The following is a 16,006-nucleotide window of genomic DNA, read 5'->3' on the forward strand; positions in this document are numbered from 1 at the left end:
ATAGAAGAGAACAAATGACAACATGTGGGGAAGCATTATTGTGGTTAGTCAACTTGAGTTTAACCCCACCAAATAATTATTACAAGGAGTAGACCATGTGCACTGCTGGTGGGGCAGATGTTACTGGTGCAAAGAATGTTTGTGGTGTCAGTTTGATAAATTTGGTGCCGCCTTCATACTGTGTGATTTATGCTGACACAGCAATATAGATCTCACTTTGAAGTACCACAGTAAATTTATTTTATTGCTGCACATGTGACATCTGGCCCCCTGCAGTGCATATTGGTTTGATTATCTAACAAGTGTTTTGTCAGGTTACAGTGAAGTCAAATACCACTACCTTATTCAACACAAAGGGAACATTAACATGACTGTGAGGTATTGTGCTTTGCAGTGTTTGTACAGACCTAACCTGTGCAATTGTGTTATAATGCTAACAGCCTGCGCTATACAGTAACCCACTACACAAAACATGTGTGCATGAAAAGTTTGAACCTTCACATGTCAACATACTGCATGTGTCGACCAAATGTCTTTACAATAAATACAACACCCAAAAAAAAGACCATGTGAGGTGTATTGCATGTTTACATGACACTGATGTCATGGGTGTGTGTCTCATTGGTGACTAAACAATGGCTGTTGGTCCAAAATGTGATGTGGCATCATAACTATGAGCAAATTACTGCACTGACCACTACTCACCAACATGTCGCCTATCTGTGTCAAACACACCAGGTGGGTTGGTCACTTCCTTCGGAATGAGAGTGGCCATTGCCCTCTCATAGTTTTTCCAATCAATTGGAGATGGGACATTGGGGCCAAATCGCCGGCGAAACTTGTCCTCCTTTGTGATCTTCTCTTTCACCAGCCGGCGAATGTCGTAAAAACGCTTTTTGCAATTAGCAAAGTCACGGACAATGGTCCCATGTGCATTGACCGCCTCCACTACCTGCTTCCATATAGTGGCCTTCCGTGCTGCCGACACAGGCTTAAAGAATAGGGGATCCTTATACTTTATAATGTTATGCACAAGGGCACTGCTCTCTGCTGGTGTGAACATTGGCATCTTCTTCAAAGTATTCTGCGAAGATGCCTTCTTCCCCTTTTTAGAGGCAGCAGGGGTGTCAACAGCCACATCATCCTCATCATCATCATCATCATCCTCACCCTCACCTTCCTCAGCCACATATTCCTCCTCCTCCTCCTCCAGCTCCTCATCAGCCACCATCACATCAGGCACCTCCTCCACCTCAGCCATGGAACTGTCACCACTCTCAGACATGACACAAAAAAATTAAACACAAACAACACAAAACACACTCCTACTCCTTCCCTCAAACAAACACACACACACACACACAAACACACACAAATATCGACTATAGGACAAAAAAAAAAAACTAATGGGACAAACTTTGAAAAGGACAAGACAAACAATAGCACAAGACAACTTTCAGAACAATACACACTCAGAAATCACTTAGAAACAACTCACCCAAAAACACCAACCAAACTCTCCACTGCACCTCTCTCCTCCACACTCCAAACTACACCCACAACAAGTTTTGGCGCCTCCACGACTTATATATGGGTCTGAGAGCCCTCCCCAGTGTAAAAGAGATACACCAATCACGCTTGTACTTTCATTTTCGTAGTGAGCCATGTGGTTGAATATACGAAAATTCGTATTTCATTTCACGACAAAGTCGTGAAATAACTGGGTTTTCGGACCAAAAACGCTACGACATTCGTATTTCAGCTACGAATCTACGACATTACGAAAACATGCGTAAAACAACATACGAATGTCTACACCATCGGAAAATACGAATTTTACAAATACGACTTTGTAATAACTTACACTCCGGAACACGACTTTTTTAAGATCACTAGCATTCGTACACATTCGTATTTCCTACGCATACAAATACGAATACGAATTTTTAGGGAATCCATTTTGGTAAATGTCCCCCAATATTTCTTAGATGGACAAAACCATGTGCACTGCAGGTGAGGCAGGTGTAAAACCCCACCCAAATCTAATTATCTCTGCACAAATAACACCTGCCCCACCTGCAGTGCACATGGTTTTGTCAATCCAAGAAATATTTTGTCAGAAAGAGTGAACTAGAATAAGGGCCTCAGTTCCTGCTGGAGCCTACCGAAAAATAGCCCTGGCCGTAGCACCCTAGGGTGCCTCAGGACACTTGCAGGGGTGCTTTGAATTGATGGTCCAAGACCAATTAATTTTTTTTTATATTTAAAATAATAGGGAAAACCTGGTGGCTAGCAATGATAAAATATATAGACAAACAGAAGTAAATCTTGTCCCTCGCAGCATAACTGAACCTGATGGTGTGTACACACGGGGGCGATATGGCTTCCGATGTTGCCAATATAGTGAACATTGGAAGCCATATCGCTGCCCATGCGCGCTACCGCGTGAGCGCAAATCGGCAGTGAAATAGAGAGGGCAAACAAGACTAAGGCCAGTATTCAATGCCTCTGATTCGCCATATTTTCTGGGGAATCAGGCAATTCGCCGGGTTTACAGGGAATTTTCTCACAGAAAAAATTCGCCCTATTCACTGGACACAATTCCCTGCAAATGAAGAGCAAATGTCTGGCGATTCCCTGTTTGTGATTCTCCGCGATTCGCCAGTGGTTTTCAATGGGGTTTTTAGTGGAATTCGCCAAGAGTGTATTCAATGCTGAAGTGGAGAACTGCTTTCTCCAGTGATTTTCCCCCGGATTCTCCATTTTACATTAGTCATCTTTTTCTGGAGAACTAGAATGTGATCTTTGAAAATAAATCGTTTTTTGCAGCACATGAATATATTTAATTTTTTTTTTTTTTAAACAATATATATATATTTTTTTACACATTCACCAGCAGGGGGCCGAGCCGGGAGCCGCTCATTAATATTCATATATTCACTGCACACTGATCCCGATCATTACACATGCACGATCGGGGCCAGTGTGTAGCGGCTCCCTAACACAGCCCCCGGCAAGCTCTGGGGGGCTCTCCCTGTGTCCCCCACAGCCCTCCTTCACCCCCACAGTGTCTAGCGCAGGCAGGGAGGCTTCCATCTCCCTGCCTGCAGCCGTCCCCCACCTCCCCGCCGGCATTCGCCGGGGGGGTTAAAATTCACCGCCAAGGGCAGAGAGCCCCTGACGCGTTGAATAGGGCGAACGGGCGGCTGCCCGGCGAATCGCCCTGTAGGGAGAATTAGGGCGAAAGTGCAGCGAATCCTACACAGGATTCGCTGCCTCCCCCCAATACAAGCATTGAATACCTGCCTATATAGTGCAGATCTGCACTATATAGTCTAAATTGTCCCTCTGCAGCATGCCGTGCGATGCGAGTCCCGATACGATCTGATCGCATCGGGACTCGCATCTCACGGCATATCTGACCGTGTGTACACACCTTAAGTGTTACCTACACTATAAACACAATTTACTTCTTTTGATACTTTACTTAAAAATTTCTTAATATTGGCCTAGGGCAGGGGTGGCCAAACCGGTCCTCAAGATCTACCACCGGTACAAGTTTTCCAGGTTACCTAGCTGGTGCACAGCTGTAGTCATTACTAACTGTCACATTCCCCAAATCACCTAGCTGGTGCACAGCTGTAGTCCTTACTAACTGTCACATTCCCCAGATCACCTAGCTGGTGCACAGCTGTAGTCATTACTAACTGTCACATTCCCCAAATCACCTAGCTGGTGCACAGCTGTAGTCATTACTAACTGTCACATTCCCCAAATCACCTAGCTGGGGCACAGCTGTAGTCATTACTAACTGTCACATTCCCCAAATCACCTAGCTGGTGCACAGCTGTAGTCATTACTAACTGTCACATTCCCCAAATCACCTAGCTGGGGCACAGCTGTAGTCATTACTAACTGTCACATTCCCCAAATCACCTAGCTGGTGCACAGCTGTAGTCATTACTAACTGTCACATTCCCCAAATCACCTAGCTGGTGCACAGCTGGAGTCATTACTAACTGTCACATTCCCCAGATCACCTAGCTGGTGCACAGCTGTAGTCATTACTAACTGTCACATTCCCCAAATCACCTAGCTGGTGCACAGCTGTAGTCATTACTAACTGTCACATTCCCCAAATCACCTAGCTGGGGCACAGCTGTAGTCATTACTAACTGTCACATTCCCCAAATCACCTAGCTGGTGCACAGCTGTAGTCATTACTAACTGTCACATTCCACAAATCACCTAGCTGGTGCACAGCTGTAGTCATTACTAACTGTCACATTCCCCAAATCACCTAGCTGGGGCACAGCTGTAGTCATTACTAACTGTCAAATTTGAAAACCTGCTGCATTCATTCCTACTATAGATCCACAGGTTGCCATGTACCGTTGGTAGATCTTGAGGACAGGTTTGGCCACCCCTGACCTAGGGGTACCGTGAAGGGATACAGTCATTGGGTCACCACCACGTAGGTCAGCGAAAATTAGGTCGACACCACTAGGTCGACATGCAGATAGGTTGGCAAGACTTTAGGTCGACATAGGTTCGACAGGGTCATTAGGTCGACTTGGTTTTTTTTTACTGCTTTTTGAGCCGACATGTGCCGACAGGCGGTATTTTACACCCTACCATCCACTAGGGCGTGGTGAAAGAATAAAATAGTGTGCCGAGCGCAGCGAGCCACCGTGCCCGAAGCATGGTGAGCACAGCGAGCCATGTCAGGGGACGTTTTGTACTTTTAATGGTGTGTACACATGCTTGTTATTCGACTTAAGATTCGAGTGCTATGCAATTTTTGCTATCTCTGTACTATTTACATACAATTCATGCTATGTACATTCGATTTGCACTATATAGTCATTGCTGCCCTGTCTATCTGGGTTTCGATTTGTGCTGTCACGGGAGCGCGTCTGCATATCGTATGTATATAGTCAAAATCTAATGTCAAATCTCACTGTGTGTACACAGCATTAGTGTTTATGTTGACTGTGTCGACATAAGGGTAAAAAAAAAAATAATAATAATAATTAAAAAAACACAGGGAGCAGTCACATTGAATATACCCCATTATGTTCTGCAAATATTCCTAAATAGAGAAAAATCCAAAATCCGTACATCTGATCCCAAGCATAGAAGCATATGGAGATGGGAGACTCACCCTGTGTAGAATATAGGAGATCCAACACTCAGATTGTGTAAACCGGGATACTTTTAGCAGAACACAACACTACAAATACATTTTGGATACAGATCAGCAGCAACAATACTCTCAATGTGTTTAGCTGAATGCAGCATTTCCATTTGCTGTATAATGTATAACAGGCTGTATAATGTAGGGCAGGCTGTATAATGTAGGACAGGCTGTATAATGTAGGGCAGGCTGTATAATGTAGGACAGGCTGTATAATGTAGGACAGGCTGTATAATGTAGGACTGGCTGTATAATGTAGGGCAGGCTGTATAATGTAGGGCAGGCTGTATAATGTAGGGCAGGCTGTATAATGTAGGGCAGGCTGTATAATGTAGGACAGGCTGTATAATGTAGGGCAGGCAGTATAATGTAGGGCCGGCTGTATAATGTAGGGCAGGCTGTATAATGTAGGACAGGCTGTATAATGTAGGGCAGGCTGTATAATGTAGGGCAGGCTGTATAATGTAGGGCAGGCTGTATAATGTAGGGCAGGCAGTATAATGTAGGGCAGGCTGTATAATGTAGGGCAGGCTGTATAATGTAGGGCAGGCTGTATAATGTAGGGCAGGCTGTATAATGTAGGACAGGCTGTATAATGTAGGGCAGGCTGTATAATAATGTAGGACAGGCTGTATAATGTAGGACTGGCTGTATAATGTAGGACAGGCTGTATAATGTAGGGCAGGCTGTATAATGTAGGACAGGCTGTATAATGTAGGGCAGGCAGTATAATGTAGGGCCGGCTGTATAATGTAGGGCAGGCTGTATAATGTAGGACTGGCTGTATAATGTAGGGCAGGCTGTATAATGTAGGACAGGCTGTATAATGTAGGGCAGGCTGTATAATGCAGGGCAGGCTGTATAATGTAGGGCAGGCTGTATAATGTAGGACAGGCTGTATAATGTAGGGCAGGCTGTATAATGTAGGGCAGGCTGTATAATGTAGGGCAGGCTGTATAATGTAGGGCGGGCTGTATAATGTAGGACGGGCTGTATAATGTAGGACTGGCTGTATAATGTAGGACAGGCTGTATAATGTAGGGCAGGCTGTATAATGTAGGGCCGGCTGTATAATGTAGGGCGGGCTGTATAATGTAGGACGGGCTGTATAATGTAGGACTGGCTGTATAATGTAGGACAGGCTGTATAATGTAGGACAGGCTGTATAATGTAGGGCAGGCTGTATAATGTAGGGCGGGCTGTATAATGTAGGACGGGCTGTATAATGTAGGACTGGCTGTATAATGTAGGACAGGCTGTATAATGTAGGGCAGGCTGTATAATGTAGGGCCGGCTGTATAATGTAGGGCAGGCTGTATAATGTAGGGCAGGCTGTATAATGTAGGACTGGCTGTATAATGTAGGACTGGCTGTATAATGTAGGACGGGCTGTATAATGTAGGACGGGCTGTATAATGTAGGACAGGCTGTATAATGTAGGACAGGCTGTATAATGTAGGGCAGGCTGTATAATGTAGGACAGGCTGTATAATGTAGGGCAGGCAGTATAATGTAGGGCCGGCTTTCTAATGTAGGGCAGGCTGTATAATGTAGGGCAGGCTGTATAATGTAGGACAGGCTGTATAATGTAGGGCAGGCTGTATAATGTAGGGCAGGCTGTATAATGTAGGGCAGGCAGTATAATGTAGGGCCGGCTGTATAATGTAGGACAGGCTGTATAATGTAGGACTGGCTGTATAATGTAGGACAGGCTGTATAATGTAGGGCAGGCTGTATAATGTAGGGCAGGCTGTATAATGTAGGGCAGGCTGTATAATGTAGGACAGGCTGTATAATGTAGGGCAGGCTGTATAATGTAGGGCAGGCTGTATAATGCAGGGCAGGCTGTATAATGCAGGGCAGGCTGTATAATGTAGGACAGGCTGTATAATGTAGGACAGGCTGTATAATGCAGGGCAGGCTGTATAATGTAGGGCAGGCTGTATAATGTAGGGCAGGCTGTATAATGTAGGACAGGCTGTATAATGTAGGGCAGGCTGTATAATGTAGGACAGGCTGTATAATGTAGGGCAGGCTGTATAATGTAGGACAGGCTGTATAATGTAGGGCAGGCAGTATAATGTAGGGCCGGCTTTCTAATGTAGGGCAGGCTGTATAATGTAGGGCAGGCTGTATAATGTAGGACAGGCTGTATAATGTAGGGCAGGCTGTATAATGTAGGGCAGGCTGTATAATGTAGGGCAGGCAGTATAATGTAGGGCCGGCTGTATAATGTAGGACAGGCTGTATAATGTAGGACTGGCTGTATAATGTAGGACAGGCTGTATAATGTAGGGCAGACAGTATAATGTAGGGCCGGCTGTATAATGTAGGGCAGGCTGTATAATGTAGGGCAGGCTGTATAATGTAGGGCAGGCTGTATAATGTAGGACAGGCTGTATAATGTAGGGCAGGCTGTATAATGTAGGACAGGCTGTATAATGTAGGACAGGCTGTATAATGTAGGACAGGCTGTATAATGTAGGGCAGGCTGTATAATGTAGGACAGGCTGTATAATGTAGGGCAGGCTGTATAATGTAGGACTGGCTGTATAATGTAGGACAGGCTGTATAATGTAGCACAGGCTGTATAATGTAGCACAGGCTGTATAATGTAGGACAGGCTGTATAATGTAGGGCAGGCTGTATAATGTAGGGCAGGCTGTATAATGTAGGACAGGCTGTATAATGTAGGACTGGCTGTATAATGTAGGACAGGCTGTATAATGTAGGACAGGCTGTATAATGTAGGGCAGGCTGTATAATGTAGGGCAGGCTGTATAATGTAGGACTGGCTGTATAATGTAGGACAGGCTGTATAATGTAGGGCAGGCTGTATAATGCAGGACAGGCTGTATAATGCAGGGCATCCTGTATAATGTAGGACAGGCTGTATAATGTAGGACAGGCTGTATAATGCAGGGCAGGCTGTATAATGCAGGGCAGGCTGTATAATGTAGGACAGGCTGTATAATGTAGGACAGGCTGTATAATGCAGGGCAGGCTGTATAATGTAGGGCAGGCTGTATAATGTAGGGCAGGCTGTATAATGTAGGACAGGCTGTATAATGTAGGGCAGGCTGTATAATGTAGGGCAGGCTGTATAATGTAGGGCAGGCTGTATAATGTAGAACAGGCTGTATAATGTAGGGCAGGCAGTATAATGTAGGGCAGGCTGTATAATGTAGGGCAGGCTGTATAATGTAGGACAGGCTGTATAATGTAGGGCAGGCTGTATAATGTAGGACAGGCTGTATAATTCAGGGCAGGCTGTATAATGTAGGGCGGGCTGTATAATGTAGGACAGGCTGTATAATGCAGGGCAGGCTGTATAATGTAGGGCAGGCTGTATAATGTAGGGCGGGCTGTATAATGTAGGGCGGGCTGTATAATGTAGGACTGGCTGTATAATGTAGGACAGGCTGTATAATGTAGGGCAGGCTGTATAATGTAGGGCAGGCTGTATAATGTAGGGCAGGCTGTATAATGTAGGACGGGCTGTATAATGTAGGACGGGCTGTATAATGTAGGACGGGCTGTATAATGTAGGACGGGCTGTATAATGTAGGACTGGCTGTATAATGCAGGGCAGGCTGTATAATGTAGGGCAGGCTGTATAATGTAGGGCAGGCTGTATAATGCAGGGCAGGCTGTATAATGCAGGGCAGGCTGTATAATGTAGGGCAGGCTGTATAATGTAGGGCAGGCTGTATAATGCAGGGCAGGCAGTATAATGTAGGGCCGGCTGTATAATGTAGGACAGGCTGTATAATGTAGGACAGGCTGTATAATGCAGGGCAGGCAGTATAATGTAGGGCAGGCTGTATAATGTAGGGCAGGCTGTATAATGTAGGGCAGGCTGTATAATGTAGGGCAGGCAGTATAATGCAGGGCAGGCTGTATAATGCAGGACAGGCTGTATAATGTAGGGCAGGCAGTATAATGCAGGGCAGGCTGTATAATGTAGGTCAGGCTGTATAATGTAGGACAGGCTGTATAATGTAGGGCAGGCTGTATAATGCAGGGCAGGCTGTATAATGCAGGGCAGGCTGTATAATGCAGGACAGGCTGTATAATGTAGGACAGGCTGTATAATGCAGGGCAGGCTGTATAATGCAGGGCAGGCTGTATAATGTAGGGCAGGCTGTATAATGTAGGGCAGGCTGTATAATGTAGGGCAGGCTGTATAATGTAGGACTGGCTGTATAATGCAGGACAGGCTGTATAATGTAGGGCAGGCTGTATAATGTAGGACAGGCTGTATAATGCAGGGCAGGCTGTATAATGCAGGGCAGGCTGTATAATGTAGGACAGGCTGTATAATGTAGGGCAGGCTGTATAATGTAGAGCAGGCTGTATAATGTAGGGCAGGCTGTATAATGTAGGGCAGGCTGTATAATGTAGGGCAGGCTGTATAATGTAGGGCAGGCTGTATAATGTAGGGCAGGCTGTATAATGTAGAGCAGGCTGTATAATGTAGGGCAGGCTGTATAATGTAGGGCAGGCTGTATAATGTAGGACAGGCTGTATAATGCAGGGCATCCTGTATAATGTAGGACAGGCTGTATAATGTAGGACAGGCTGTATAATGTAGGACTGGCTGTATAATGCAGGACAGGCTGTATAATGTAGGGCAGGCTGTATAATGTAGGACAGGCTGTATAATGCAGGGCAGGCTGTATAATGTAGGGCAGGCTGTATAATGTAGGACAGGCTGTATAATGTAGGGCAGGCTGTATAATGTAGGGCAGGCTGTATAATGTAGGGCAGGCTGTATAATGTAGAACAGGCTGTATAATGTAGGGCAGGCAGTATAATGTAGGACAGGCTGTATAATGTAGGACAGGCTGTATAATGTAGGGCAGGCTGTATAATGTAGGGCAGGCTGTATAATGTAGGGCAGGCTGTATAATGTAGGACGGGCTGTATAATGTAGGACGGGCTGTATAATGTAGGACGGGCTGTATAATTTAGGACGGGCTGTATAATGTAGGACTGGCTGTATAATGCAGGGCAGGCTGTATAATGTAGGGCAGGCTGTATAATATAGGGCAGGCTGTATAATGCAGGGCAGGCTGTATAATGCAGGGCAGGCTGTATAATGTAGGGCAGGCTGTATAATGTAGGGCAGGCTGTATAATGCAGGGCAGGCTGTATAATGCAGGGCAGGCAGTATAATGTAGGGCCGGCTGTATAATGTAGGACAGGCTGTATAATGTAGGACAGGCTGTATAATGCAGGGCAGGCAGTATAATGTAGGGCAGGCTGTATAATGTAGGGCAGGCTGTATAATGTAGGGCAGGCTGTATAATGTAGGGCAGGCAGTATAATGCAGGGCAGGCTGTATAATGCAGGACAGGCTGTATAATGTAGGGCAGGCAGTATAATGCAGGGCAGGCTGTATAATGTAGGACAGGCTGTATAATGTAGGGCAGGCAGTATAATGCAGGGCAGGCTGTATAATGTAGGACAGGCTGTATAATGTAGGACAGGCTGTATAATGTAGGGCAGGCTGTATAATGCAGGGCAGGCTGTATAATGTAGGACAGGCTGTATAATGTAGGGCAGGCTGTATAATGTAGGGTAGGCTGTATAATGTAGGTCAGGCTGTATAATGTAGGACAGGCTGTATAATGTAGGGCAGGCTGTATAATGCAGGGTAATGCAGGGCAGGCTGTATAATGCAGGACAGGCTGTATAATGTAGGACAGGCTGTATAATGCAGGGCAGGCTGTATAATGCAGGGCAGGCTGTATAATGTAGGGCAGGCTGTATAATGTAGGGCAGGCTGTATAATGTAGGACTGGCTGTATAATGCAGGACAGGCTGTATAATGTAGGGCAGGCTGTATAATGTAGGACAGGCTGTATAATGCAGGGCAGGCTGTATAATGCAGGGCAGGCTGTATAATGTAGGACAGGCTGTATAATGTAGGGCAGGCTGTATAATGTAGAGCAGGCTGTATAATGTAGGGCAGGCTGTATAATGTAGGGCAGGCTGTATAATGCAGGGCAGGCTGTATAATGTAGGACAGGCTGTATAATGTAGGGCAGGCTGTATAATGTAGAGCAGGCTGTATAATGTAGGGCAGGCTGTATAATGTAGGGCAGGCTGTATAATGTAGGGCAGGCTGTATAATGTAGGGCAGGCTGTATAATGTAGGACAGGCTGTATAATGCAGGGCATCCTGTATAATGTAGGACAGGCTGTATAATGTAGGACAGGCTGTATAATGTAGGACTGGCTGTATAATGCAGGACAGGCTGTATAATGTAGGGCAGGCTGTATAATGTAGGACAGGCTGTATAATGCAGGGCAGGCTGTATAATGTAGGACAGGCTGTATAATGTAGGGCAGGCTGTATAATGTAGAGCAGGCTGTATAATGTAGGGCAGGCTGTATAATGCAGGACAGGCTGTATAATGTAGGGCAGGCGTATAATGTAGGACAGGCTGTATAATGTAGGACAGGCTGTATAATGTAGGACAGGCTGTATAATGTAGGGCAGGCTGTATAATGTAGGGCAGGCTGTATAATGAGGATGCTAAAGGAGACGGTGGCCTCCTCAAACATCGTTAAATGTATAATGTAGGGTGGGCTGTATAATGTTGGGCAGGCTGTATAATGCAGGACAGGCTGTATAATGTAGGGCAGGCGTATAATGTAGGACAGGCTGTATAATGTAGGGCAGGCTGTATAATGTAGAGCAGGCTGTATAATGTAGGGCAGGCTGTATAATGCAGGACAGGCTGTATAATGTAGGGCAGGCGTATAATGTAGGACAGGCTGTATAATGTAGGACAGGCTGTATAATGTAGGACAGGCTGTATAATGTAGGGTGGGCTGTATAATGTAGGGTGGGCTGTATAATGTAGGGCAGGCTGTATAATGTAGGGCAGGCTGTATAATGAGGATGCTAAAGGAGACGGTGGCCTCCTCAAACATCGTTAAAAATGGTCTGCTGTTAGGGGCAGCCATTTTGTGAGGGTCATTTTTCATTAGTAGGAGCCAGGAGGAGCACCGGGACCGCAGACAGGTAGATCTGCCGGTCCCGGTTACAGGCACTGCTGCGGCAAGTGGAGGGCTAAGGCAGGGTTGGGGTGGTTTAACTTTTCTTGGGGGGGGGGGGGAGCACTGGGGGGGGGGGGGGGCGCAGATTTTCTAGTTACGCCACTGAATGCAAGCACAGTAACCTGACATCTGCAACTACCTGCACACTGACAGACTGACCCCTGTATGCCTGTAAATCCTTTCCATGTTATCATGTACTTTATATGTTAGTTTCCATGTATGTAATTACATTATACTGATAGATATTTCCATCTGCCAGATGCATCCTGATAACACCTAACGTTCTGCGTGCGGACAGCGAAGAGACCATCATCGTGGATGGACAAGGTGCTGCATTTGAAGCTGACATCACGATCCAAGATTTCCCCCGGAAGGCGCAGATTTTAGTTCAGGGAAAAGTTTCTGTCAGTCCAGCTAATAAATTCCTAGGAACAACTAAACTGACGGTAAGGTTCCGCTCTGTGCTGTAACTAAACATTTTTGGAGTCACCATGTGCCAGAAAATGAATTGGGCCAACCACCCATAGAGAAAATAGTGACCCCACTCCCAGCACACATTACTGAGCCCACTCGAGGTTGCTGACTTTGAGGGCAGCTAACCCCAGATAGGGGACGGGACCAGAGGCCATGCTGTAAAAGGGGCAGAGGCAGGGGCGGTGCTATGCACATAAGTGTACATGTGGGCGTGGCCATTACTTTTACATCAATGTGGCCACGCCCTGTAACACCGGTATTACAGCAATTTGCATCATCTAGTCCCCAGCACTCATTACTGACACTCCCAGCAGGACTTGCCTGAGTCTCTGCTGTACTCCTGTGGGTGGATGGCTGCTTGTGCTGCTGCACGCTGCTCTGCCTTTCCCGTCTGCAGGGCTCCTCCAGTGCAGCATGTGACTTCCTGTGTAAACTGCAGAGAGGGGAAGGAACATCTGTGTTCCCCCACTGATGGGAGGGGAGAGATAGGATGGGAATGGCTACAGGGGAGGGGGTACAGTAAGATTAATTGGCAGGTTTCATAGCTTTGTATGATGATAGTACATACCTACCAACTTTGAGGAGGGAGGAGTAGGGACGTGGTGGTGCATGCCTGAAAATTAGGGGGGCGTGGACTAGCTGGATGGGGGTGACCTATACTCACGACGCTCTCGCAAGGACGTGCCCCCAGTTTCTCCACTATGGGGGCATGAATAAGGGGTGACAGGGGGGGGGACTCCCAATACCCCCTACCCCCCACGGGACATTGCTGGCCCAAGTGGGACGTGGTAATGTCCCCCAAAAATCGGGCCATTCCTGTGGAAAGCGGGAGAGTTGGGAGGTATGATATTAGGTTTTCTTGATGATGGTGTCTGAATCTGTATACATAGGGCTACAGCACACATTCCTGTCCACTACATGTTCCATAGTGCTGCAGTATGTATACACATCCCCTCCATAGGCAGAGTACAGCAAGCAGCACAAACATAACGGAAACTGGTAACTCCGTATGCAGGATACGGTACTTGTGTATTATCACGGCGCCCCCGATATTAAGTTGCACGATTTTTCATTGCATCGCATGCTATCACATGCCATGTACCCGATGCACAGTGATGCGATGCGATTTAAGCCCCCTATACGATTTTAAATTGTATAAGCACCCTAATGGGTGCTTTAAGCACCCTAATGGGTGCTTGCAATGTTAAATGCACCCCCACGCCACCCCCAGTATGAACGTGAACCCGAAGTGTGGCGAGCGCAGCGAGCCCGTGAGGGGCGGCGGTACGCGTCCTCCGACCTTTTCCCACTATCCACGTCGGCGTGGAGTTGAGAATAGAAAGTGTGGCGAGCTCAGCGAGCCACCGAGCCCGAAGCGTGGCGAGCGGACGCGGATACCTTCACAGGTATCGGAGTCCCCTCGCGGGCTTCGCAGGTATCCGCGTCCCCTCGCGGGGCTCGCTGCGCTCGCCACGCTTCGGGCTTGGTGGCTCGCTGCGCTCGCCACACTTTCTATTCTCAACTCCACGCCGACGTGGATAGTGGGGGTATGAAAAGGTCTGAGGGCGCGTACCGCCGCCCCTCGCGGGCTCGCTGCGCTCGCCACGCTTCGGATTCACGTTTATAGTGGGGGGGGGGGTGGCGTGGGGGTGCATTTCACATTGTAAGCACCCATTAAGGTGCTTATACAATGTTTAATCGCGTCGCATCGCATTGTATGGCATTGTATGCCATGTACAATGTCATACAATTTTAAAATTAATCGCGTTGCATCGCATACCATCGTATGCTTATGGTATGCGATGCGATGGGCGCCGCCAAAATACACAAGTACCCCTATTTGTAACAGCTGGGTGTGTATTATTATACGGTATGTACTGTATCTTCCACTGTGTTGATTTTCGGGAATGTTCATTTATTGCAGATTCCATCCAAAACTTTGGACTTAGACCCAGCTAAGAAGCAGTTTGTCTATGTCACGGTGAGGTCCCCCGGCTGCAACCTGGAGAAAGTGGTGCTGGTCTCCTATCAGAGCGGATATATATTCATACAGACCGACAAAACCATCTACACGCCCGGAACCACAGGTAAGGAGCTGCGGATATATACAAATATTGGTTCTGAATCAGAGTTGAACACAAAGGGCCTGTGTTTGCGGGATGCAGTACAATCCTGATGATCTTATGGGATTGTGAGGTGTAGTTTGACACATCCGTACACACACTTACACATATACTCGGCTATCCCCAGTGTACCCAGGTCACTTGTACTATAGAATCCACTGTAATTGTGAAAAACTATTCCATGCTCACATACCCATCGTGGAGATCAGGTCCTTTTCATTCCGTGTAGGCACCCAAGAGGTTTTAAAAAAAAGAACACAGGAACCCTAGAAACATAGCCCTAGGAACCAAGGCAGACAAGGATGCTGGCGCAATGTGACTGCTGTCACTGAGAGATCTGGCATCTTATATGCAGTCGCTTCCATAGCAGCAGCCTGCCTATGATGGGAAACATTACAGTTTAGTCAATGGTTTGAACTGCAAGGTTGACTATTAATTACCTTTTAGTTCCCATCATTGACTACAATATAGTGGTTACCACCATTGACTTCAATGGTTGAAGCGATGATTGACAGTCAGGCTACACACATCCAATCAGCAGGCTGCTCCTATAGTGGTGGAATGAAGAGGATCTGATCTACAGGATAAGTGGACAGAACACACCAGAGATAGGTGAGTATAGGTGCGAGTGTGTGTACAGGGACTAGAGGTACCATCAGACTCTTAAATTTGCTGCATGCTGGTGCTTGTGGTTCTCCAAGGACTGGTATGCAAGGAAAGCTTGCTGGGCCTTGTAGTCATCCTGTAAAAACAATATCATTTAACATTTCTCAAACTTAAATGTTATCAATTTGAAAGGGGTGTCGGGGATAGCCTTTATCCCAGGCCTTGTATACCCTACAATAGGGACACCTTTATTGGGCTGTCCACTTCCCTAAGAAGCCCCAACCTGTGCTGACTAGTTAGGAGGGTTAATGTTTTGGCCACAGGATCTAGTCAAGTGTTTTTCCTGGCTGATAGTGGAGCCCGGTGCAGGTACTAAAATACTAAAAATACATTGGACCCTTACTCATTTTGTTCCTCATATTTTTAGATCCAGGATTATCCCAAGAGCCCTTCAGTGGTTCTTAAAATACAAAGGAACCCTACACATGTGTCCCCTGTATTTTAAGCGGCTGTCCTGGGCTGTTTATGCTGTTGA

General features: G+C 46.5%; 1 protein-coding gene across 1 annotated transcript in view; it reads left to right on the forward strand.

Annotated features, from left to right (window-relative positions):
- Window positions 1-16,006, forward strand: part of LOC146075795 (venom factor-like) — a 116,271-nt gene that overhangs the window by 10,782 nt on the left and 89,483 nt on the right. The window contains exons 2-3 of the mRNA XM_083185394.1: window positions 12,528-12,714; window positions 14,667-14,829. Coding sequence (XP_083041520.1) covers window positions 12,528-12,714; window positions 14,667-14,829 — 350 coding nt within the window. The remainder of the gene's footprint in view (window positions 1-12,527; window positions 12,715-14,666; window positions 14,830-16,006) is intronic.

This window comes from Crinia signifera, chromosome 4, assembly GCF_055691185.1.
Source record: "Crinia signifera chromosome 4, ASM5569118v1, whole genome shotgun sequence".
NCBI classification, from domain to species: Eukaryota; Metazoa; Chordata; class Amphibia; order Anura; family Myobatrachidae; genus Crinia; species Crinia signifera.